Source organism: Nestor notabilis, unplaced genomic scaffold, assembly GCF_000696875.1.
Source record: "Nestor notabilis isolate BGI_N333 unplaced genomic scaffold, ASM69687v1 scaffold20262, whole genome shotgun sequence".
NCBI classification, from domain to species: Eukaryota; Metazoa; Chordata; class Aves; order Psittaciformes; family Psittacidae; genus Nestor; species Nestor notabilis.
This window is the reverse complement of record NW_009918271.1, coordinates 15118-33953: the sequence shown is the minus strand read 5'-3', so window position 1 is coordinate 33953 and position 18836 is coordinate 15118. Positions and strand designations below refer to the sequence as shown.

Sequence of the window (18836 nt, the reverse complement as noted above, 5' to 3'; positions counted from 1 at the left end):
TTAAAATAGGGTGTTTCTGATGCTAGTTCAATTTGTATAGTTTTATGGTAAGATAGATTACTGAAATCCCAGCTTTGGATTCGGGTGGCATCCTAAATAACGGATGGTAGTTGTCACAGTTGTATGGATTTGTTTTTTTTGTTAGTGGGAACATGCATGGCAGTTGCTGGGGGAAGCCTTTCATTTGTCAATTTAAAGAGTATCAGTGCAGCTACAGGTTTAGTGAGTATTGTTTATATCAAAAAGTAATTGATGTACCCTAATGTGAGAACACAAATCTTGTCCTTTCTGGTTTGGGGGTGGGGGCAGAGAGGGGTGTTGCTGATGAATGCTTAGTACAAGATCGCATTTTCAGACAGACAGTTATTACCTGCTGTTGTTAGTAGCTTACAAGAAAAATGAGAGCTTCACAAATCTCAGACTCTGGTTTGGAATCCATCAGTGATGCCAGGAGGAGGACTCTGCCCTCCTGCTCATCCCCTGGGGGAAGCCTTACCCGCATACAGGGGAGCCGGCAGAGTCCATGTTGGGGCTGCATCTGACCTGCTTGTGTGCCAAATTATCTTCTGTAGTGGCACAAGTGAGCTTTTTACTGACACTGTTAGGGAACATTTGCATGGTCTGTTGTGTTGAGAGCATTGGGGGAAGTAGCCAAACCTTTTCCAGAGGGAAAGGACAGGCAGCTGGGAGTGGTGTTTTCTTGCCTGCTCAAGCTGGATTCACTGGAGTACATCTTGGCCTACTGAACTCTCAAACTCTTTACCTGCCTTACTTCTATTCAGCTTTGGCAGTGGTCAATGAGGTCAGCATTTCATAGGCAGTAAGTGCAGGAAGATGAGAAAAAGAAGGTTGAAGAATGCTTCCAGACCGAGTAGGGAGTACTGCAGATGATGAATCTTTCTATGTTTTGCTTTTGAAGAGGCATCACTGCTGATTTTGAAAACAAACCGAGCTTTTATTAAAATAAAAAAGAAGTTTTGATCATATTTGACTTGACAGCTTCTCTTAATTGTATTGCCAAAACTGCAGTACCAAACATTACTGGTTTAAAAATACCCTTCTTGAATGGGCTATTAACTGCATGTCCCAAGTTAAATGTAAAACTTCCAGAAATGTCCTAAATGCTGGTTTAATAGCTTAGTTTGCAGCTCAATCTAATCTCAGTGAAGCATGAAGTCACTATTGTTGCATCTCTCAGACTCCAGCCCTGTGAACTTTCTGAAGCAAAATGGGGTTTTCTCTAGTCTGAAAACTTTGCCATTTAAAGTCTTGTAACTGCTTTAAAAACACAGTGCCCTGTAATCACATAACAAATTGCATAAGCATTGTACGAACTACAAGCTGTCTTTTGCTTAAAACAATTCTTACTTTGATCTTTTGTTTTGTTTTCTAGAACTATTCCATGGCAGTCTATCTGGTAAAGCAGCTGTCCTCTACGGTGTTACTGCAGAGGTTGCGAGCAAAAGGAATACGGAACCCTGATCATTCTAGAGCATTAAGTATGTCCTGATGTACTACTTGTTTCAGAAAGAAAAATAGCTTTTGTAACAGGAGATTTGGAATAGGACTGTGCTAACTGAGGTTTGGACTTCCTACAGTTCTCTGGGTTTTGAGAATCTGATAGTGGTGTTCTTTGTATTCAGTTCCAATTCAAAGACTCAGAGGCTTTTGTTTGTACTAGGAGCCAGGCCAGGAACCCTGTTGACACTGTGAAGGGAAAAAATGCAAGAGAATCTCTTTCAGTTCAGCCATACTGGCTTTGTTTCTTCAGAAGAGAACAACTGTATTTATATAGTTAACTGGTAATTCAGTACCTCAGGCAAAGCTGTACTAAATGCCTGATACTGCACCTTGATGCTGACATGCTGGAGGAAAGTCACCATCGACAGTTATTGTTCCTTTGGCATGATGTTGTAGAGGGGGCTCCTAGGGAGTGTCTAGCACAATACTCCTCCCATCCCCCCTCCAAATTTGAGTGTGAGGTTTGGTTCTTTATTGTTGTCTCTGACTAGTACATGTTTTTGTGTAAGAAAAATGCAAGCAAACACTGCTGCGTGTTTCTTTTTAGGGAGAGGGTGAAAATACCAACACCTGACAGCCGAGGGTCGTGCTCTGTAAGACTCAAATAATGTGTGTTGTACACAGCACAGGACCTGCTCCAAAAGGGAAGGAATAGCCCACTAGTAAATGTTACAAAGCCAGTGGTACATAGTGTGGGGCATTAGCTTGTGCTAATGCGGGATGGTGATTTATATGCACAAAACCCTAGAGTTTCCTGTGTATACAGGGTGTGAATGAGGGTGTAGGACCAGTTCATAGAGCAGGAGGAACATGGAGCTGATTTGTTCATGTAGCAAATGACTGCACATAAACCAGTCTTTAAGTAGACATAGAGGATGGGTTGAGATGAAAGACTTCTGCAGTGTTAATATTTCACTGCAGTTACTTAAAACTCAAATTTTGTCAGGGTACTTCTGATAGCCTATTTCTCAGTTTGCTTTTCAATTTTAAATCATAGGGTTGCTTGATGAGTATTTCAGAGGTTTCCAGTGGTGCTCATCCATGTGGGAGTTACTAACACATTTTTAATGCGCCTGGAGTTAACAGTCAAGTCAATGTGGCTCATCTTTTTGGTAGATTTTAAATAACTGTCAAGCACAAAGTTGCATGTATATGAAAAGAGACATCTCTGTATAAATACATTTTTTAGGGATCTTGGTGTGAGATGAGCTTTTCTGCTTTTCACTTTCTTAAATCTTGTCATTTATGATTTTTCTGAAGAGTAAAGACTACTTAGGTTATGTATTCATTGTGTGAGCCTGAAGCAATGGTCACCGCTGCTTGCTTTTAGTGAATATGGCAAACTGAAAGTTTCAGACTTGTTTTATTTCTCTATCATCCAATTTGTGTTTCAAATCAACTGCAGAATAAACCTTTTCTTCTTTCCAATAACAGTTAAGGAGAAACTGACTGCAGATCCAGACAGTGAAATTGCAACAACAAGCTTAAGAGTTTCTCTTCTTTGTCCAGTAAGTTTTGGGTTTGTATTCCCTCAAACCTGATTCTGATCAAAATGTGGCTGCTCTGGGACATGTATTCAGGAGAGGTTACCTTGTGTTTACCTGTGTGTTAACTTTGTGGGGAGAGGATCCAGTGTGGAAGGTACCTGCCACTGTGCTTAAGCATGTGATATCCCCCTGAGAAAATGAGTATTCCATTAACTTGGAAATGCTGTTCAAAATGGTATGTAAGCATACATTTAAATCTGTCACTAGATCATATGAGTGTGCAGTTTGGGACCTTGGTTATGATACCTTACAACTCTCAGTGGTAAAGTATTATCTGAGTATTGAAAATTGCTCTTCAGCCAGTGTCTGCATCTAAATAACTGAGCATCTTTTAACTGAAGTTGATTACATATATGTGTACACTTTGAGTATTTAATAATGTTAGATTAAAACTGAAGCAGTGTCCTAGAGGTTGGTCAAAGAAAATTTCTTCCAAATTTGAATTGGGAGAATACAGTTCCAGTGAATGGAAGGTTGGACCTTAAAAGTTAGAGCAGGTGACCCTTGAAGTCCCTTCCAACCTGGGTTTCTGTGGTCCAATGAATCTGGAAGTGGCAGAGGTGTACTTTATCTTGACCTGCTAATAGTTTTTTAACCAAGTAGGTGCAGAGGTAAGTGGTAGTTTATACCTGAGTTTGTGTTATCACTGGTAAACTTCACAATATTAATACTATGTGTGCTTTTTTGATCTTGCTTCAAGTCCCATGCACCTTCAGAATGCTTGCTCTCTGTACTGATTGACACAGTATCTTTATTTCAGTATAACTTTTTAACCTCTTTTGAAGGATACATCTGTTTCCTGGTTTGGTTCAATCTGGTCAAGCTTGACATGAAATTTTCAGTTTTGAAATCTAAGAAGAAAACTGACTTTATTCTTGCAAAATTGAAGCTTATTTCTCAAGTAATTTAATATGTTTTTAAACTCTCCCAGTGTGAAGAGATAAACCTTTTAGACAGATCAGCTTTGCTTCGGAAGAAGCATATTTGACATTGTGGTTGCTTTTTATATATGCATTAGGTTATTGTAAATCTTTAAATGTGGTATTTTCACAATCTTCAATCATAAAACCATCTCCATTTCAACATTGATGCTAACTAAATAATAACACATTTATAAGGAAGATAAAACTCATGTGAGGAAGATAAAGGGATTGCATTTACAAAATAAAATCTTCATCTGTAAGCTTAGAACCTCATAACCTGTAATCTTGTAAACCCACAAACTCATGTGTCACATCAAAACTGCTGCAGATGTGGAGCACTGGAGTGTTTCAGGTCCACACCTGGCAGCTGATTTTGCTGAGTTGTTATAGCTGAATTCTTGTTGTGCTGTAAGTACTTTGTTGTTCTAGAAAGCACAAGAGAGTCCTGCTGGGTTTTTTGTCATTCTTTAGGCACAGTGTTTTTACCACTGAAAATGAGTTTCCAATACAGGCAAAAATAGCAATCTGTTAGTAGGAATTAAATGTTTGTTGGATGTGCCTATGTATTAATTCATTATTTTAAATTAAACTTCACGCGTTTTCTGGAGTTACAGATTCTTATTTCAGTTGCACCTGATTTGTCAGAACTGCCACTTGAGGCACTTACTTTGCTTTATAGATGATTCCATGGGAATGTTCCGACACATTTCTGTTTGTCCCAGTTGCCTCCATTACTGTTAAAAGTTCTTCTGCAGTGCTTTTAGATGCATTTTTTTTTTCCCCTTGCTGACTGTGATGCAGATGAGTTAGTGTTGAAGCAGGAATATGCTCCACAACATTGCTTTAAGGACTTTGTTTGCTGATACCTAAAGATGTCAAATTCTATTTTGCTTTCTCAGAGTCCTGCCAGGGGTAAAACCAAAACAGGAATCAGAGGTTAGGATGTAGCTCTTCAAAGTCCTACCTTCATCAGTATTTCCTCTTTGAAATCTACTTCTTCTGACAGACATACAAAACAAAGTCTATAGCAGATTATTTTGAGTGTATTTGTCTACAAAACCTACACACTTGACATTTTTTCCAGCATGTTCCTTACTCAGTGCTTCTGATTTCACTGTAGCTCTTAGAATAATGCATCCTTGCAAGAGCTCGTTGGTCAGAGCCTGTACCTTTCAGCCTGTCCTATGAATAGAAACGTTATTAGGATGATTCAGACTGTCCTCGGGTCTGAATGTAATTCTCTTATAGCCCCCATATTTTTACTTGCTCATTTCTAAGTGTCTGGCTCAGGGAGAATTTTTTGGTAAATTTTTTGTGCTTCCTTTCTAATGCTTGAATGCGGAGTGTATGCTTTGCAAGTGCACACTGAAAACACTGATTTGGTCTCCAGCAGCAGAACCAAAAATGACAGAACGGTGCATCTTCAGCTCTGTTAATGGGAGGTGCTGTTCTCCCATCTCATTTGTGAGGGGGGCGATTCTCTCGTGTGTATACTTCATTGAACTAAATGAAATTGCCTATCTGGGGGTGGAAGCTTTAGACTTTAGAACCTTTCTTTTGCCCTCAAAGTAAAGCGCGAGTGAGGCAGCTTCCTCTGAATGTGTTTTGTTTTGCTGCTGAGCTTTTTTTAGCACAGAGGCCTGCTCTCCCTCCCAGACCGAGGAGTACATTTGCAAAAGCTGTCCTTAACTGCTGCCTGCATCCATCCGAGATACAGCAGCAAATGGGCAGGGCTGAGGCTGTATGTCAGGAAGACACTTGAATTCATGTTCTTGTTTTCCTTTGAAAGGAAAATAAATAAATCCACAGGCTTTGCAGCCGGATCAAATATTTAACTGAACAAAAATTCCAAATCCAGTATGTTCCTGTAGGGTTTGCAGCTTTGTTTACAATTCCTGAACTCCTGGTTTAGGTGCATATTTTAGCATGAACAGATAGCAGTGTTTTGTATGGCTGTAAAAGAAATGAAGGCAGTGTGTCTTTGGCTGCCGACAGGCAGGAATCAAAACAGTAACGGTGTTGGGAAACACAGTTTTTCACAAGTTGGGATGCATCCCTTCTTTTATGACCTTTTCTTTTGTCAGTTCTGACACAGCTTGGCCAGCATGGCAGAGCTGATCCAAGAGGTTCAGTGCCAAAAATGGGAAAGAAGGCATCCTCTTGTTAACACTGAGTATGCTGATTCCATGTGTGGAATGGCTTCGGTTAAATACAAGTGCTGCTTAGAAATTAAGAGGTTTTATACCAAAAGCTTTTGAAAATGTTCTAGTTTAAAGCTGCTTTTTTACTCAGTAGACAGGTATTATGTTCTCCCTGCAGCATGTGTCTTCAACCTTCCTTAGTTTTCTTTTGCATCACATAGAAGCATCCAGGTTCTATCTCCAGTACCCTTACTCTTGATCCTCGCTGAGCTAGGAGACTCTTAGTGTGCCCAAAAGACAAATGAGCCATTAACCTACCATCTGGGAGATAAGAATTCCTAACAGATATGGATCAGGGGGCCTTGCTTTGTTGGGGATTGATGATGGCGTAGAAATAATGTGCTTGGTCATGGATTTTGGGGGAGGGGGTGCCAAACACATGGCACATACAGCACCTCCTGCAGTCTGAGCTCACCACCACCATTGCTGCCGGCTCCCCAGGGAGTTCTCTGCTCCTCTCCCATCTGGTGGTGGGCTTTGTGACAGTGACTGTGAGCCACAGGGAAGCAAAACAAGGCAGATCCACTGGTGTAGCTGAGTTGTAGCTGAGTTTGCTGGGAATGGGGTGGAGGGATTTCTGTTTACGGGGGATGCAAAGAAAAAAGCATCATGGAGGAAGTAATGGGCTGTGTGTAGAGCCTTTGTTCTTGATGTGGTTTTAGTTTTCTGATATTCTGAGATTGAGTGCCATCCTGTGGCACCCATCCTGTATTGCTCAGAATCACTATGTGTGGCCACTGTGCTTGCTTAAGCCCTGCTAAAACCAGTTCCTCCTACTATCCATGGCTAAAATGGGCTGAAGGTTTTCAAATGAAGTCATTGAGTATATTTTAGACAAATATACATAACTTTTAAATATGCAGTATAAATAGTTCTTAAGAAGTAATTGTTTTGTTGGGTTTTAATGTGGGAAAAGTCTTGTTTAGACATTCCCACTTTTTACCTTTAGTGTGGTCAGTTAAAGCCCCTCCTAAACTGCAGCATAAGCACTTTGCCAGAAAGAACAACAGCTTGGGGTTTGTTTGAGGAGAGCAGGCTTTTTAATTTCAGATGAATATGAAATGCCTTTCACTGTAATCAATTTTACATTCAGTGTAATCATATGATAGTGTTTTATGGTCTAGGTTAGCGTTGATTTATCCAATCCAAAGATATTCCTGTTGGACAATTTAGCCTAAGCACCTTCGCTGTGAAGCACTGCTATGTTATCTGCTCAGCTTAAGCACTCAGCTGTGCCTTTGGTATTAAACTCCTGGAAGCTTTGTGCTGACTTGCAAAACCTCACTGTCCAGCCTGTCTACAAACTTGAAGGAAGGATGGTCCCAATCTGAAAGTGCACTTTAGAACTCATTTTCTCCTGTCTTATCTTCCGCTATCATTTGCAGGCCCTTTGCAGTGTTGAAAAGGTATGATGGTATTGTTGGAGATAGTCAGTTATTTGTATTTACACAAGAAAAAGGCAGTGAAATTTCAGGTTGGCTCACAACTGATACATAGCAGTGGTGTTTATCACAGCAGGAGGAGTATAAAATGGTTTAATAGTTAGCAGGTGTGAATTGTTTTGTGAGTAGTCACTTCCTGACTGTTCTTTGGAGAAAGGAGTGAAAATGATGGTTAGAGAAACAGGTCAGGAAATGATCCATAAATGCATTTTCTATGTGCTTGCTTCTGTGACTGTCAAGTTAAACAAGTGGTTCTGGTGATGCCCTGCTGGCTGAGGTATGGATAGCAGCTTGAATACAGACTCCAACTATGTGAGGATAGGAGAGCTCTGACCCACGTTCGTCAGCTTTTAAAATACTGGTGAAGAATTCCTTTTGTGGTTCATTCAGGACACTGCTATGTTACTTGAGCTCAGTGTTTTGTTCAGGGAATATAGAAGGATGTAATCTTCAATTTCCTTGACCAAACGTAGTTAAACATGAGACTTTTAGTAACTTTCATGCTATAATCAAACCTATAGGAAGGAGGGAATGGTGTATGTGGCATATATTTTAATCAAAACTCAGATTTGTGAGAGCTTTGTGGAGTAAAACTCAATTGGTCTCTGTTTCTTTTCAGACAGAAGAGCCCTGTTCGTTAATTTCATACCAAAATGATTTAATCTTGTTCTTCTCTTTCTCTTAAAGCTCGGTAAAATGCGGCTAACTATACCATGTAGGGCCCTGACTTGTTCCCACCTGCAGTGTTTTGATGCCACTCTGTATATTCAAATGAATGAAAAGAAACCAACCTGGGTTTGCCCTGTCTGTGACAAGAAGGCCCCTTATGAACATCTCATTATTGATGGGTAAGTAAAGCTTGAGTCCAAATAAAGGATGTACCTTACACTCTCTGCTTACTGTTCTGTGCTGCACAGAATGTCATGCTCTGAAATCCTGGTTATCTGGCTGTGACCTGTTATCTGGCTGTGATTTAATTTCACTGCTGTTGGTGAAGAATTACTAACCAGGTACCCCTTCATTCAGTAGTCTGGAAGAACTGTTATCATCAAACTGTTAAAGGTAGTAATAATGAAAGGTATTCCTTCCAATCCTAGGTAGATTTTAGAGCTATCCTGCCTAGAGTAGTTGTGGGTTTGGATTTCCCCCCCCCCCCAGCGTTCCGTAGTGCTGCATTCCTAGGTGAAAACAGCACGTCTTGTCTTTTAATGGAGCAGTAGCACAAATCTGGTCTAGTTGAGAGCAGACATTCATGTTAGATCAAATAAATACTGCCACCCCCTCTAAATGCATGTATAATTCTATGTACAATTTCACACTTGGGGAGCTGCTATGTACGGAAAGTGACACAGAGATTGATTCCCTGGTCCTGCCTACCTGCAAAACATAACCCCCCCCCTAAGAAGTCTGGTATTCATCTCCATGAAGAAATGCCAAGTATGTATTTCCTGGGTTTGCATTTTAATTCCTTAGATAGGAATCTTCTTTCCAAAGTGTGATAAAGACAACAGGAGGAGTCTTCTGAGAACTCTCAGAATGTTTTGCTCAAAGAAAAACCACAAAAAAAGACAACAAGCAACCAACCAAACCCAAAAAATCCAAACCAAACAAACAACCCCTTCCAAAAGTGAAACTAAAACCTCTGAGACAAACAGGACCCCAGAAAAAACACCTCACAAATGATTGAGTCTTTATTTAGTGAGTAGGTGCTTCGTTTTGGTGACCTGCCAGTGAAAAGATTGCTCGGGATCTACTCTAAGGCCTTGCAAAAAGGCACTCAGGGCTGGCACAGGCTGCTTTGGATTCATGGACCCCGACATTTACAGGCCCTCTGCTTTGGATCAGAGATCTGTGGGGTTCCTTGTTCTGTGTTTCAGCCGAAAATAGTAAAGACTACGAGTAGTAATAATTAAACCAACGCATTTTCCTTACTTGCGTTGCCAAGTGCAGACGTTGGAGATCAGGTGATACAATTATAACATCCCAAAGAGATGGTTATTTGTAGAAAATAGTCAATAGTGAACTTTCTCACTAATTAAAGCAAAGCTCTTTCCTGCAGAACCACATGAATAGTCTTGGTCAAAAGCTGGAATTCCCACTGGGAGTGATGTAGTGCCAGGATCCTGACAATTTTGGGAGATGCCGCTTAGGAGAAGAGGCTGCAAGTTTAGATTCCCATGCTCAGCTTTTGGTGGATAGTTTTAGCTTCTAAAGAGATTTCAGGAAATAGTAGTTGTTACATACTCAGCTATACTGACTCCTTTAAGATAAATATGGGTTAGGAGGAGATTATTTTCTTCATCCTAGTTCACATTCTTCCTTCATTTTGGGAAACAGAGTTCTGTGTCATGAGCTCTGCAGGGTTCCTCTCTTGCAGAAAGTAATTGTGTAGATTTTTATTTTAGATAATATTGTACATTTTTCAGTGACTCCTTTTTATCAAGGAAACACATGAGAGAAGGGTAGAACAATGGAAGCTTTCAGCTCTTTAAACAGTAATTCGTACTTACACTGACTAATAAAGATATTGCAGGAAGAAAGGTGTTAAGCTCTTTTTGAGGACTGATATTAAATGTTTTTGGTTAACAGTTTATTCATGGAAATCCTGAAGTATTGTACAGATTGTGATGAAATTCAGTTTAAAGAGGATGGATCCTGGGCTCCTATGAGATCGAAGAAGGAAGTGCAGGAAGTAACTGCGTCTTACAATGGGGTTGATGGTAAGTTGTGTTTTGGGATGTACAGACTGGATGTCACTGAACTGTTAAGTATTGATGTTCCTTTAACTTTTCAAAATGCTCATTTTTGCACTTGTGTTTATAGCTTTTCATGATCATTTGTAAGAGATTACTTGAGTAATATGTGTTTGGGGCTGAAGTAAGTTATCAAAGCTGTGTAATTTTGTTGTCTTTTATTCTGAGTTGTAAGCTTTATTTGCGAAGGCATGTAATAAGCTGTGATGCTATGATGATTGTAGTGGTGGTGTAATCTACATCTTATAATGTTGATTTACTTTGTATAGGATGCATAAGCTCTTCCTTGGAACATCAAGTGTCTTCTCACCAACAGTCAAATAAAAATAAGAAGGTAGAAGTGATCGATTTAACCATTGATAGCTCGTCAGATGAAGAGGATGAAGAACCATCTGCAAAGAGAAGCTGTCCTTCCATATCTCCAGCGTCACCATTAAATAATAAGGGGTGAGAATAAAATATACAGGCCAATGCAGAGAGAATGTACTCGTGATAGAGCGTAGTAGCAAATTTCAAAAGAAATTGTATCTAGAAAGTTCTGTATCTGGATTATATCCTGATTTAGTAGCTTATAGCAAATGGATTTGATCTGGGTCGCAAGGCCTAAGAAGATTGAAATAACAACTTTGAGTTGTCAAGTGTGTAACATGATACAGTTTTCAGTTGTGTTTCTGAAAATGAATATAAAATGGTGCAAAAGATTGTGGCTTGGAAGGATTTTGTTTTTGCAAATCTGGAAATGTTTTTCTTCCCTAGAGAAATATAAAAGCAGCACATACGGAGAATGCGAGCAGCAAGAAACATGGGTGTGGTATGGGAGTTGTGTGGGTTTTGCTGGTGATTACTGCCAGTAGCATAGTAATAAAGGATGCCAGAATAACCTGATTACACCTAAGTAGCCAAGCTTTTAATAGCACCCTGTTTACATAAACATGGAGGGATGAAAAGAGGCTGCACTGAAGGGATCCTGTTGTTGAAGTGATGACTGCTCCAGTAGTGTAAATGACTCAGTGATCACTTAAAACTCCTCAAGACATTTTTGGCTGTCTTTCATTGCCATTTACCTTGTAGGGTATAAATGTGTCGTTACACAGATTTGTGGGGGGGATTTTTGGGTTCAATATACCTTTAGGATTGTCCTGGCTTAGTATTTGCAACATACTTATAGCAGAGATATATATAGCAGAGATATATACCATTTATAGTGAGAGTCATCAGTTTCTGCTGTTTGAGACTGAATCTATCTTAGCTTTTACTTTTACTGAGCTTCAACTGTCTTGGGCTGAATTAACTTTCCTGACGAAATGCGATTGTGAGAAGGAAGCTTGGGGAACTTCCGATGCTCATGTCTCTTCCCCACTTCCATCCCCCACCAGACTTGTTGAGGAGCTGTAGCATTGTGATGCTTTGTAGTGAAGCTTTGGCATTTAGAAGGGGAGCTGACACAAAGCTCATACTGCATATTGCGAGGTTGGCTTTGTGTTAAATTTGAAAGTAGCCATACCCTGCTTGGGACAGCAATAAAGCCAAGAGTATATTTTACACCTCTAACAAGCTTTTGTTTCTTCCAGCATTTTAAATTTACCCCTTCAAGCATCTCCTGTGTCAAGAACACCAAGCCTTCCTGCTGTTGACACCAGCTACATCAATACATCACTCATCCAAGACTACAGGCATCCATTCCATATGACACCTATGCCTTATGACTTGCAAGGTAAGCTTCTGACTGTTGATAGCTGAAAGTACAGCTCTCTGTGCAGTAATAACTATTGTGAAAGGATTTAAACATGCAGTGGTTTCATAATTCAGTAGTGCAAGAGACTATTTTGCATCCACAGAGAATGAGATGATATTTAAAACCCCCCAAAAATTCAAGTTAATACTGTAAGGTTTTAAAAGGTTGGTGTTTTGCAAGCTCCAGTAATGAAGAGAATCTGAAGTGTCATCAGTATTATGCTGGCTTAATTTCAGAATAAATGGGGGGAAAATGGGGAGGTGCTTTTTTTGTTTTGAGAAGCTTATTTTTTTCCTTTGGCTCTTTGCAGGTTTAGATTTCTTCCCTTTCCTGTCAGGAGACAATCAGGTAAGTCAAGGAAAATCAAGTCATATGGAGATACTCTTTTCTGAGAAGGACTTGCTGGCATGGATGTATAAGCAAGGAAGGAACAGATGTATGATGTAGGTGTAAATACAGGCAGGCTGCAGCTTTGTTTTACGCACACAGACGCTGTGACCAAACACAAGCATTGTCTAAATAGGGGTGTAGGATAAGGGCTAACAAAAGAGAAGCATTTCTGTTCCCCAGGGTTAAGCTCAGCCAGCCACTGTTGATGGTGGCATGACTCTGTGCCATGGCCGAAGGTCCACCAGCCACCTCCTTCGTTCATGTCAGACCATGTTGCCACCTTTCTGTGAATACTTACTGAAATGGGCTAGATTGGTGCTGGCTCTTCTAGTTGGGGAGGTCATTCTCAAAAGGAGCCTGGGTTGGCAAGTGGTGGTTGCCAACTTGATCCCACTGGATCACTTTTCCTCCTGTGCTTCCAAGAAAAGAAAGGGCTGAGGTGGCTCTCCTGCCCTTGGTCCCATCATGTTTGTTCTGCAGTCTCAAGTGGGAGAATTGCACTAAAGGTAGAGGGATACTTTCCTATAATTGAGACCAACCAGAGCCTGCACTGTGGAATTTGGATTCAGAAAAGCTATCTTGATATTCAGTAAAACGCAGATGTGAGGATTATTCTGAAACAAGTAGTGCAGAATCTGATGCTGTGCTGATATGACACAATTATACCAGTGCATAAATGTTGGGGAACAATGCTGAATAGCCCACATGTGTTTCATCATAGCGAAAAGAAGCATCCAGAGCAAAATTTCTCTGCAGACCTTGTATTTAAAATCTGATTCTTGATAGCTGTGGTTCTTGCCTTTCAGGGGCTACCCAACAGAGAGTATAAATTGGGACAGCCATTGCTGTCATCAGATGGGACTAAGGATGCTATTGCTAAATGCATTTTCCACAGAAGTATGCTTGCTTCCACCAACAGTGATTAGCACATAGTTTCACCAGCTGTGGTTGGTCTGTGATTCTTGAGCAGAAGAGAGGGATGGCAAAACGTTGCTTTGAATTTTTGGGGAATTTTTCCACCAGGGAATTTTCTGAAGAGGTAGAAGAGTTCTGCTGCTTACCATTTCTTACTGGTTTGGGTGTCCTGCAACACTGTTACCTCTCTAGCATTAACTCATACTTAATACTAGTATTCCCAGTTTCTTTTGGCTTCAGAAATTAGGGGCTGCAGAGGTAGAAGTTCACTGCATCAGTCCGCTTGCCTTACAGAAACGTTGAGTAGCTGAGCTGGTGTGACATCCAGAACCTGTCAGAGCTTTAGCTTACAAATACCTTCTTTTGTGCTGGTCTGAATCAAATCTGTGGTGTCTGAAATGTAACTTGAAAATGTTGTTTTTCCCCCCCAGCATTACAACACCTCCCTTCTTGCCGCTGCAGCTGCGGCAGTTTCTGCATCAGATGATCAAGAACTCTTACACTCTCGTTTTTTCCCATACACTTCATCTCAGATGTTTCTCGATCAGCTAAATGCAGGAGGAAGCAGTTCTCTGCCAGCCACAAATGGTAGCAATAGTGGCAGTAACAGCAGTCTTGTTTCCTCCAACAGCCTGCGAGAGAATCATGGTCATCCAGTTGCAAGTAGGAGCAGCACGGACACGGCGTCTATCTTTGGTATCATACCAGACATTATTTCGTTGGACTGATTTTTGGAATATATGAACTCGTCAGAGGAAATCTTTGTGCTTGGTTTTACTTTATGTTAGAAACATAGACAAGTTTTTTTCCTTTTTTAGGGAGAAAAATTTATGTGTACAGAGAACAAAAGTATATTTTCAGTTTTACTTTTGTATATAAACCTAAGATGGCCTCACTGGTAAAAATAAGAAAAAAAAACACAAAACAAAAAAAAAAACTTAACAAAAACAAGGAGCTTCAGTTCATTTGTATGGATGCTGAAGATTTTACACCTGTGCATTTGTCATGTGAGTTATTTTTCCTCCCCCCCATAGTTTGGACACAAACAGCATTATTTTCTTCATGGTAACATAAACAGGAATGGAGCTGAACTTCTAAAGTTCAAACTTATGAAAGGCTTTTTTCTCCTCTTGGAGTCAGTTACCTTTGGTGGTGGAATTTAATTCCCCCATCCCACATTTAGTGCAGATTTTATTATGCTGAAAGTGGAATAAACCCTACTCAGAGTGTTCCATGGCATCCCCTCTGTTTGCAGGACAGAGCCTTTCAGGAGTGGCTTTGGCTTTTTAGTATTTGTTTTGGTCATTTCTGGTTCTATGTGACCCTCTCTTCAGATTGTTTTTAATTCCATGCTTTAGTCAAGCATGTTGCAAGCTCATTAGTGCACCAATTATTCTTGAGGGCCAGACTCAATAAAATCTCAGGCTGAGGAATTTACTTGGCTGTGCTTATGTGGGACAAGACAGAGAACTTTTATAGAATCTAGCCCCAAATAAAAGCATTGACACATTGGACTGTAGGGGTTTGCATCTAAGAACTTACTATGAAATCGTTTTCAAGTATCTTAAGATCCTAATCAGCAAAATATTAAGCATGTGTCAATTTTAAATTTGTGGAGCTGCTTGTGCTTTAAAGTTAGCCACGCGTGTATAACTGGCCTGTTGAATTGAGGCCTATCTTGTTCTGGCTGGAGAAACCTACTTTTAGCTGCAGTAGATCAGATTTCTGCTTCAAAGTGAACTTGTCAACAAAAGGACAAAAATACAAATACCAACACACTGTTGCATGGTTTGTGCAGCCACTAATGGTCTTGGTACACACTGTCTGCTGAGGTCACATCCATCAAAATGAATACTAAATGTTCCATGTGAGTCTTTTAAACCAAACCCCAACCCTATAACAAAGCCCCACCCTGTAGCCCTTGTACTCAGACTGATTGCTGCCTATTGAAGTCTCTTAGGGTAGTGGGTTTCAAAACTCAGTTTTCTCTTTTTGGCCTTGTAATTGTTTTGATTCCCCTGTTTTTTCAGAACACTTCTGTTGAACTTTGAGCCATAATTACTTCCCGGGTTCTTTTCTCTTTTTAAGTTGTGCATGACATAGGAAAACCTTTTTATTTTAGAACTGATGGGTCATTTGGGCTGATCCGTTCTTATTGAAGAGTGAAACATGTAAATAGCTGGAATGCAGTTTTTTTCAGGAGATTCTTTAAAGTTAAGAAAAGGGGGAGGGAAGGAAGTGATTCTCTTGTGTCCCAAAGTCCATGTCAGAGAGAGTAAATATTTCCTCTGGTGTGAAAAATATTTTTATAACTGGTTGAAAGTGCAGGTAACGAGTTTATCAGGAAAAGAGAGTTAAGGAATACTAAAATGAGCAGATTCTTGTCTGACTTTTTCATGTCCAAACCTGTTGATTGCAGCTAGTTGCTTTGAGCATTGACAAGGGCCACCTTTTGCCTATGAAGTTGTCTGAGAAATCTTGCATTGATTAAAAAAAAAAGAAAAAAAAGAAAAAAAAAGGAAAAAAAAGAAAAAAAAAGGAAAAAAAACCTCTTTAATCCAAGTAGCATTAGGTATTGCTGTATGATCAGTCGTATGGTTATTTGAAAGGTTCACATTATGTGGCATCCAAATCGTTTTTAGTGTTTTTACAGCATCCCTCTGCCACTAAATAGTTGACTTGAATTTTGAAAACAACTGTTTGTGTTTATATGTATATGTGTGTGTATATATGTATTTATAGATCCGTGTGTGTGAGTTCAAAGTGAGTTAAATAGTTTTTCCCATGCATGTGTATTTCATACATATCTGGCTGATATATATATTTCACCATACACCAATTTTATAATTTATTAAATGTCAGTTAAAAAAAATAAATAAAAGGATAGAAAATGGGAAATACTTATTTTTTAAACTCAGTCTGATTTTGAAGTGATTAAACCTACTCTAGGAATATATCTCATACATTTTAGTCATGGATACTAACCTGGTAACTTCAGAGCATATGCTTTGCTATAATACCGTTTGTAAACCTGGAGTACAAGTGCTGTCGGTGTAACAGGGAGCATGTGTGGCCCCAGTTCTGAACCATCCAGGAGACACTGGCAGAGCTGGTGGCTGTTCTGCTGACGATCGTGGCAACCTTTCATTGACTGTATTGTTAAAGATGGCCTGAAGAGCAGCTTGTGTCACTTCTGACAGTGGTATTAAAGTCTTGTTAACCCACATCTAAAATGAACCATGGTGAGTGTGTGATAACACAGGATCTGGCATCTTTCTGCCTGGCTTAGCTTTTGGAAAGCGAGGTCAGCTGATGACGACTTCCATTTCCTCACAAGTTGTCCTGAAGGAAAGGAAGGCTGTTCAGTTCACCGTTGTTGTTTCTGAACCTCATGGCTCTACAAAGAAGGGACAGACATGTTCTGAAGTCCTCCTTTGTGGTATTAATCCCATATGCTTTGTGAGTATTCCTGTTTCATGCTAGGGTGTTCTTTATTGCTGATAATTCTCTGTGCCTCTGACCACAGTTAACATTGCTTGGTAGAAGTCTCAGTCTGAGTTCTCAAAAAGTTCCCTGCAGATGTCACTCCAAAACTCAATCTCCATTAGTTCAAGTATTAACAAAGATGCTGTAAAGCAACCCAGAGCTCCCGATGGCAGAGTTTCTGTGGATCCTTAGCCTGGAGGTCTCTTGTCCTCAAGTTCTTCCACCAGAGAGGTGGGGTGTGCGCACACTTGTGTCTGTGTTTTGGCAGGGTATGAGCACACAGCTGCTTAACAGCAGGGTGGAAGTGGCTTCGAAAGCATTTAGGGCATCACTGATGCATCCTTTAGATGCTCTAACCTAGACGGTGTGTTAAGATCTTGGTAGCACTTCCATAGCAATAGATGTGACAGCGACTGCAGGCTCACCCCTTCCTCCCCATGGCAAGGACTGAAAGCCTTTCAAGGGTGGGATGACTGATAGGTTGTCGTTGGACTCTGTTGGACCCTCACTAAGACTGTGAGGAGAACATTTGACAAATTAACTCTCCACTGCAGTTTTAACATTTCAGGAGTTTAAGCACATTTTGAATAGAAAAGGGTTTGTTTTGTCAGTGTAACCAGTTTTCTTCTTTTAAACAGAGCTTAGATTTCTAACAAGGGAAAATTGCTGGTGGTCCCCGAAAGTGCTGCTGTTAATTGTTTTAATTAACAAAGGGAAAATGTATATAAGCAGAATATTAAAATTACCATTAATTCCATGAATTGAAATCTGTCATTCATTGCCTTAAAACTTTCTCTTAGTTTCCATACGGCATGCCAAACCAGTAAATGGCTTTTAAAAATGTATAGTAGACCAATGTCAGTTTGTATAAAAGTACCAAGTGAAAATATTTATTATATGCATTGGAAAAAAAAATGGTTTACCTATTGAATGTTACCTGTTTATGTAGAAATCTTTAGATGTAATAAAAAAGCATTCAGTTACGTTGTGTTTCCTGGGGGAAAAACAAAAAGGGGGGGGGAGAGGAGGGTGTTTTCAGTTGCAAAAGGTCCCTTTTGAACAGGGATGCTTTGCCACCAAATGCTTTGTGGCATGGAGTGTCTCTGTTGTCTCTCCAAGCTCTAACAACTTGGGTTTGGAGCGGGTTTGAAGCGGGGTTCCTGTTTGCTGGCCTGTGTTTGGGTAGGGTGCACCCACCCAGAGAGGGTTGTGACCCCCTGTTAGGATCCAGATCCACTCTAGAGTAATCCAAAGTGATGTTGAGCTGATCAATCCCCATGACATACAAGCTTTCACACTGTCTGCAGCTGAAAGAATTTATTCATCAACTGTTCTGGTCAATAGGGAAGTATTAAGCTGTGTATTGGATCATTTGTAATTTGGTTATTGATGCACATTGGAAACAAATGCTTCTACATGAACTCTGTTTCATAAGCTGGTTATGCTCACAGGAACTGAGGTTTGTGCTCATCTCCATCACGGTGCTTCTGCAGCAGAGGGCTGGAAGGGCTCTGGTGGGCAGCCCGGGCTCGGTGCTGTGGGCAGAGCTCCAAAAGGCCCTGGAGCAGAAAGGCTCAGCGGAGAGGTAGGTGCGGTTTGTATCCAAACACTGGGATTAACCCTGACGGGTGGGAACAGAGGTGTGTGGGAAATCTGATCTTTTGCTGTTAGTAGGAGCTGTTGGTTTTGTTAGTGAGTCTTTGCTCTATTTCGCTGCTGTTTTCCTGGAGTGTTGGCCGAGTGCTGAGCTGCTTGTTACTCTAATTCTCAGAAACAGGGTTTTCCAGGTTTATTTTCTCTCTCTGGAGTAGGAAGATGCGGGATGCATTAGACAGGCATGACAAGATACGTCAGTTCTACAGCGAGCAAAGTTCATTTCCCCTCAAAGCACAATCCTTTACTCTTCAGAGGGTTTTTCATCTT

The 18836-nt window shown here is 40.3% G+C and overlaps 1 protein-coding gene across 2 annotated transcripts in view; it reads left to right on the top strand.

Moving 5' to 3' along the window:
- PIAS1 (protein inhibitor of activated STAT, 1) overlaps positions 1-14325 on the top strand; it is a 33545-nt gene extending 19220 nt beyond the window's left edge. The window contains exons 6-13 of one of the 2 annotated variants that reach the window (XM_010009632.1): positions 1394-1499; positions 2956-3029; positions 8322-8482; positions 10224-10354; positions 10657-10834; positions 11959-12101; positions 12433-12470; positions 13859-14325. In XM_010009632.1, coding sequence (XP_010007934.1) covers positions 1394-1499; positions 2956-3029; positions 8322-8482; positions 10224-10354; positions 10657-10834; positions 11959-12101; positions 12433-12470; positions 13859-14155 — 1128 coding nt within the window. In that variant the 3' untranslated portion in view covers positions 14156-14325. The remainder of the gene's footprint in view (positions 1-1393; positions 1500-2955; positions 3030-8321; positions 8483-10223; positions 10355-10656; positions 10835-11958; positions 12102-12432; positions 12471-13858) is intronic. The other variant, XM_010009633.1, reaches the window with a different exon arrangement.
- Positions 14326-18836: the final 4511 nt, after the last annotated feature.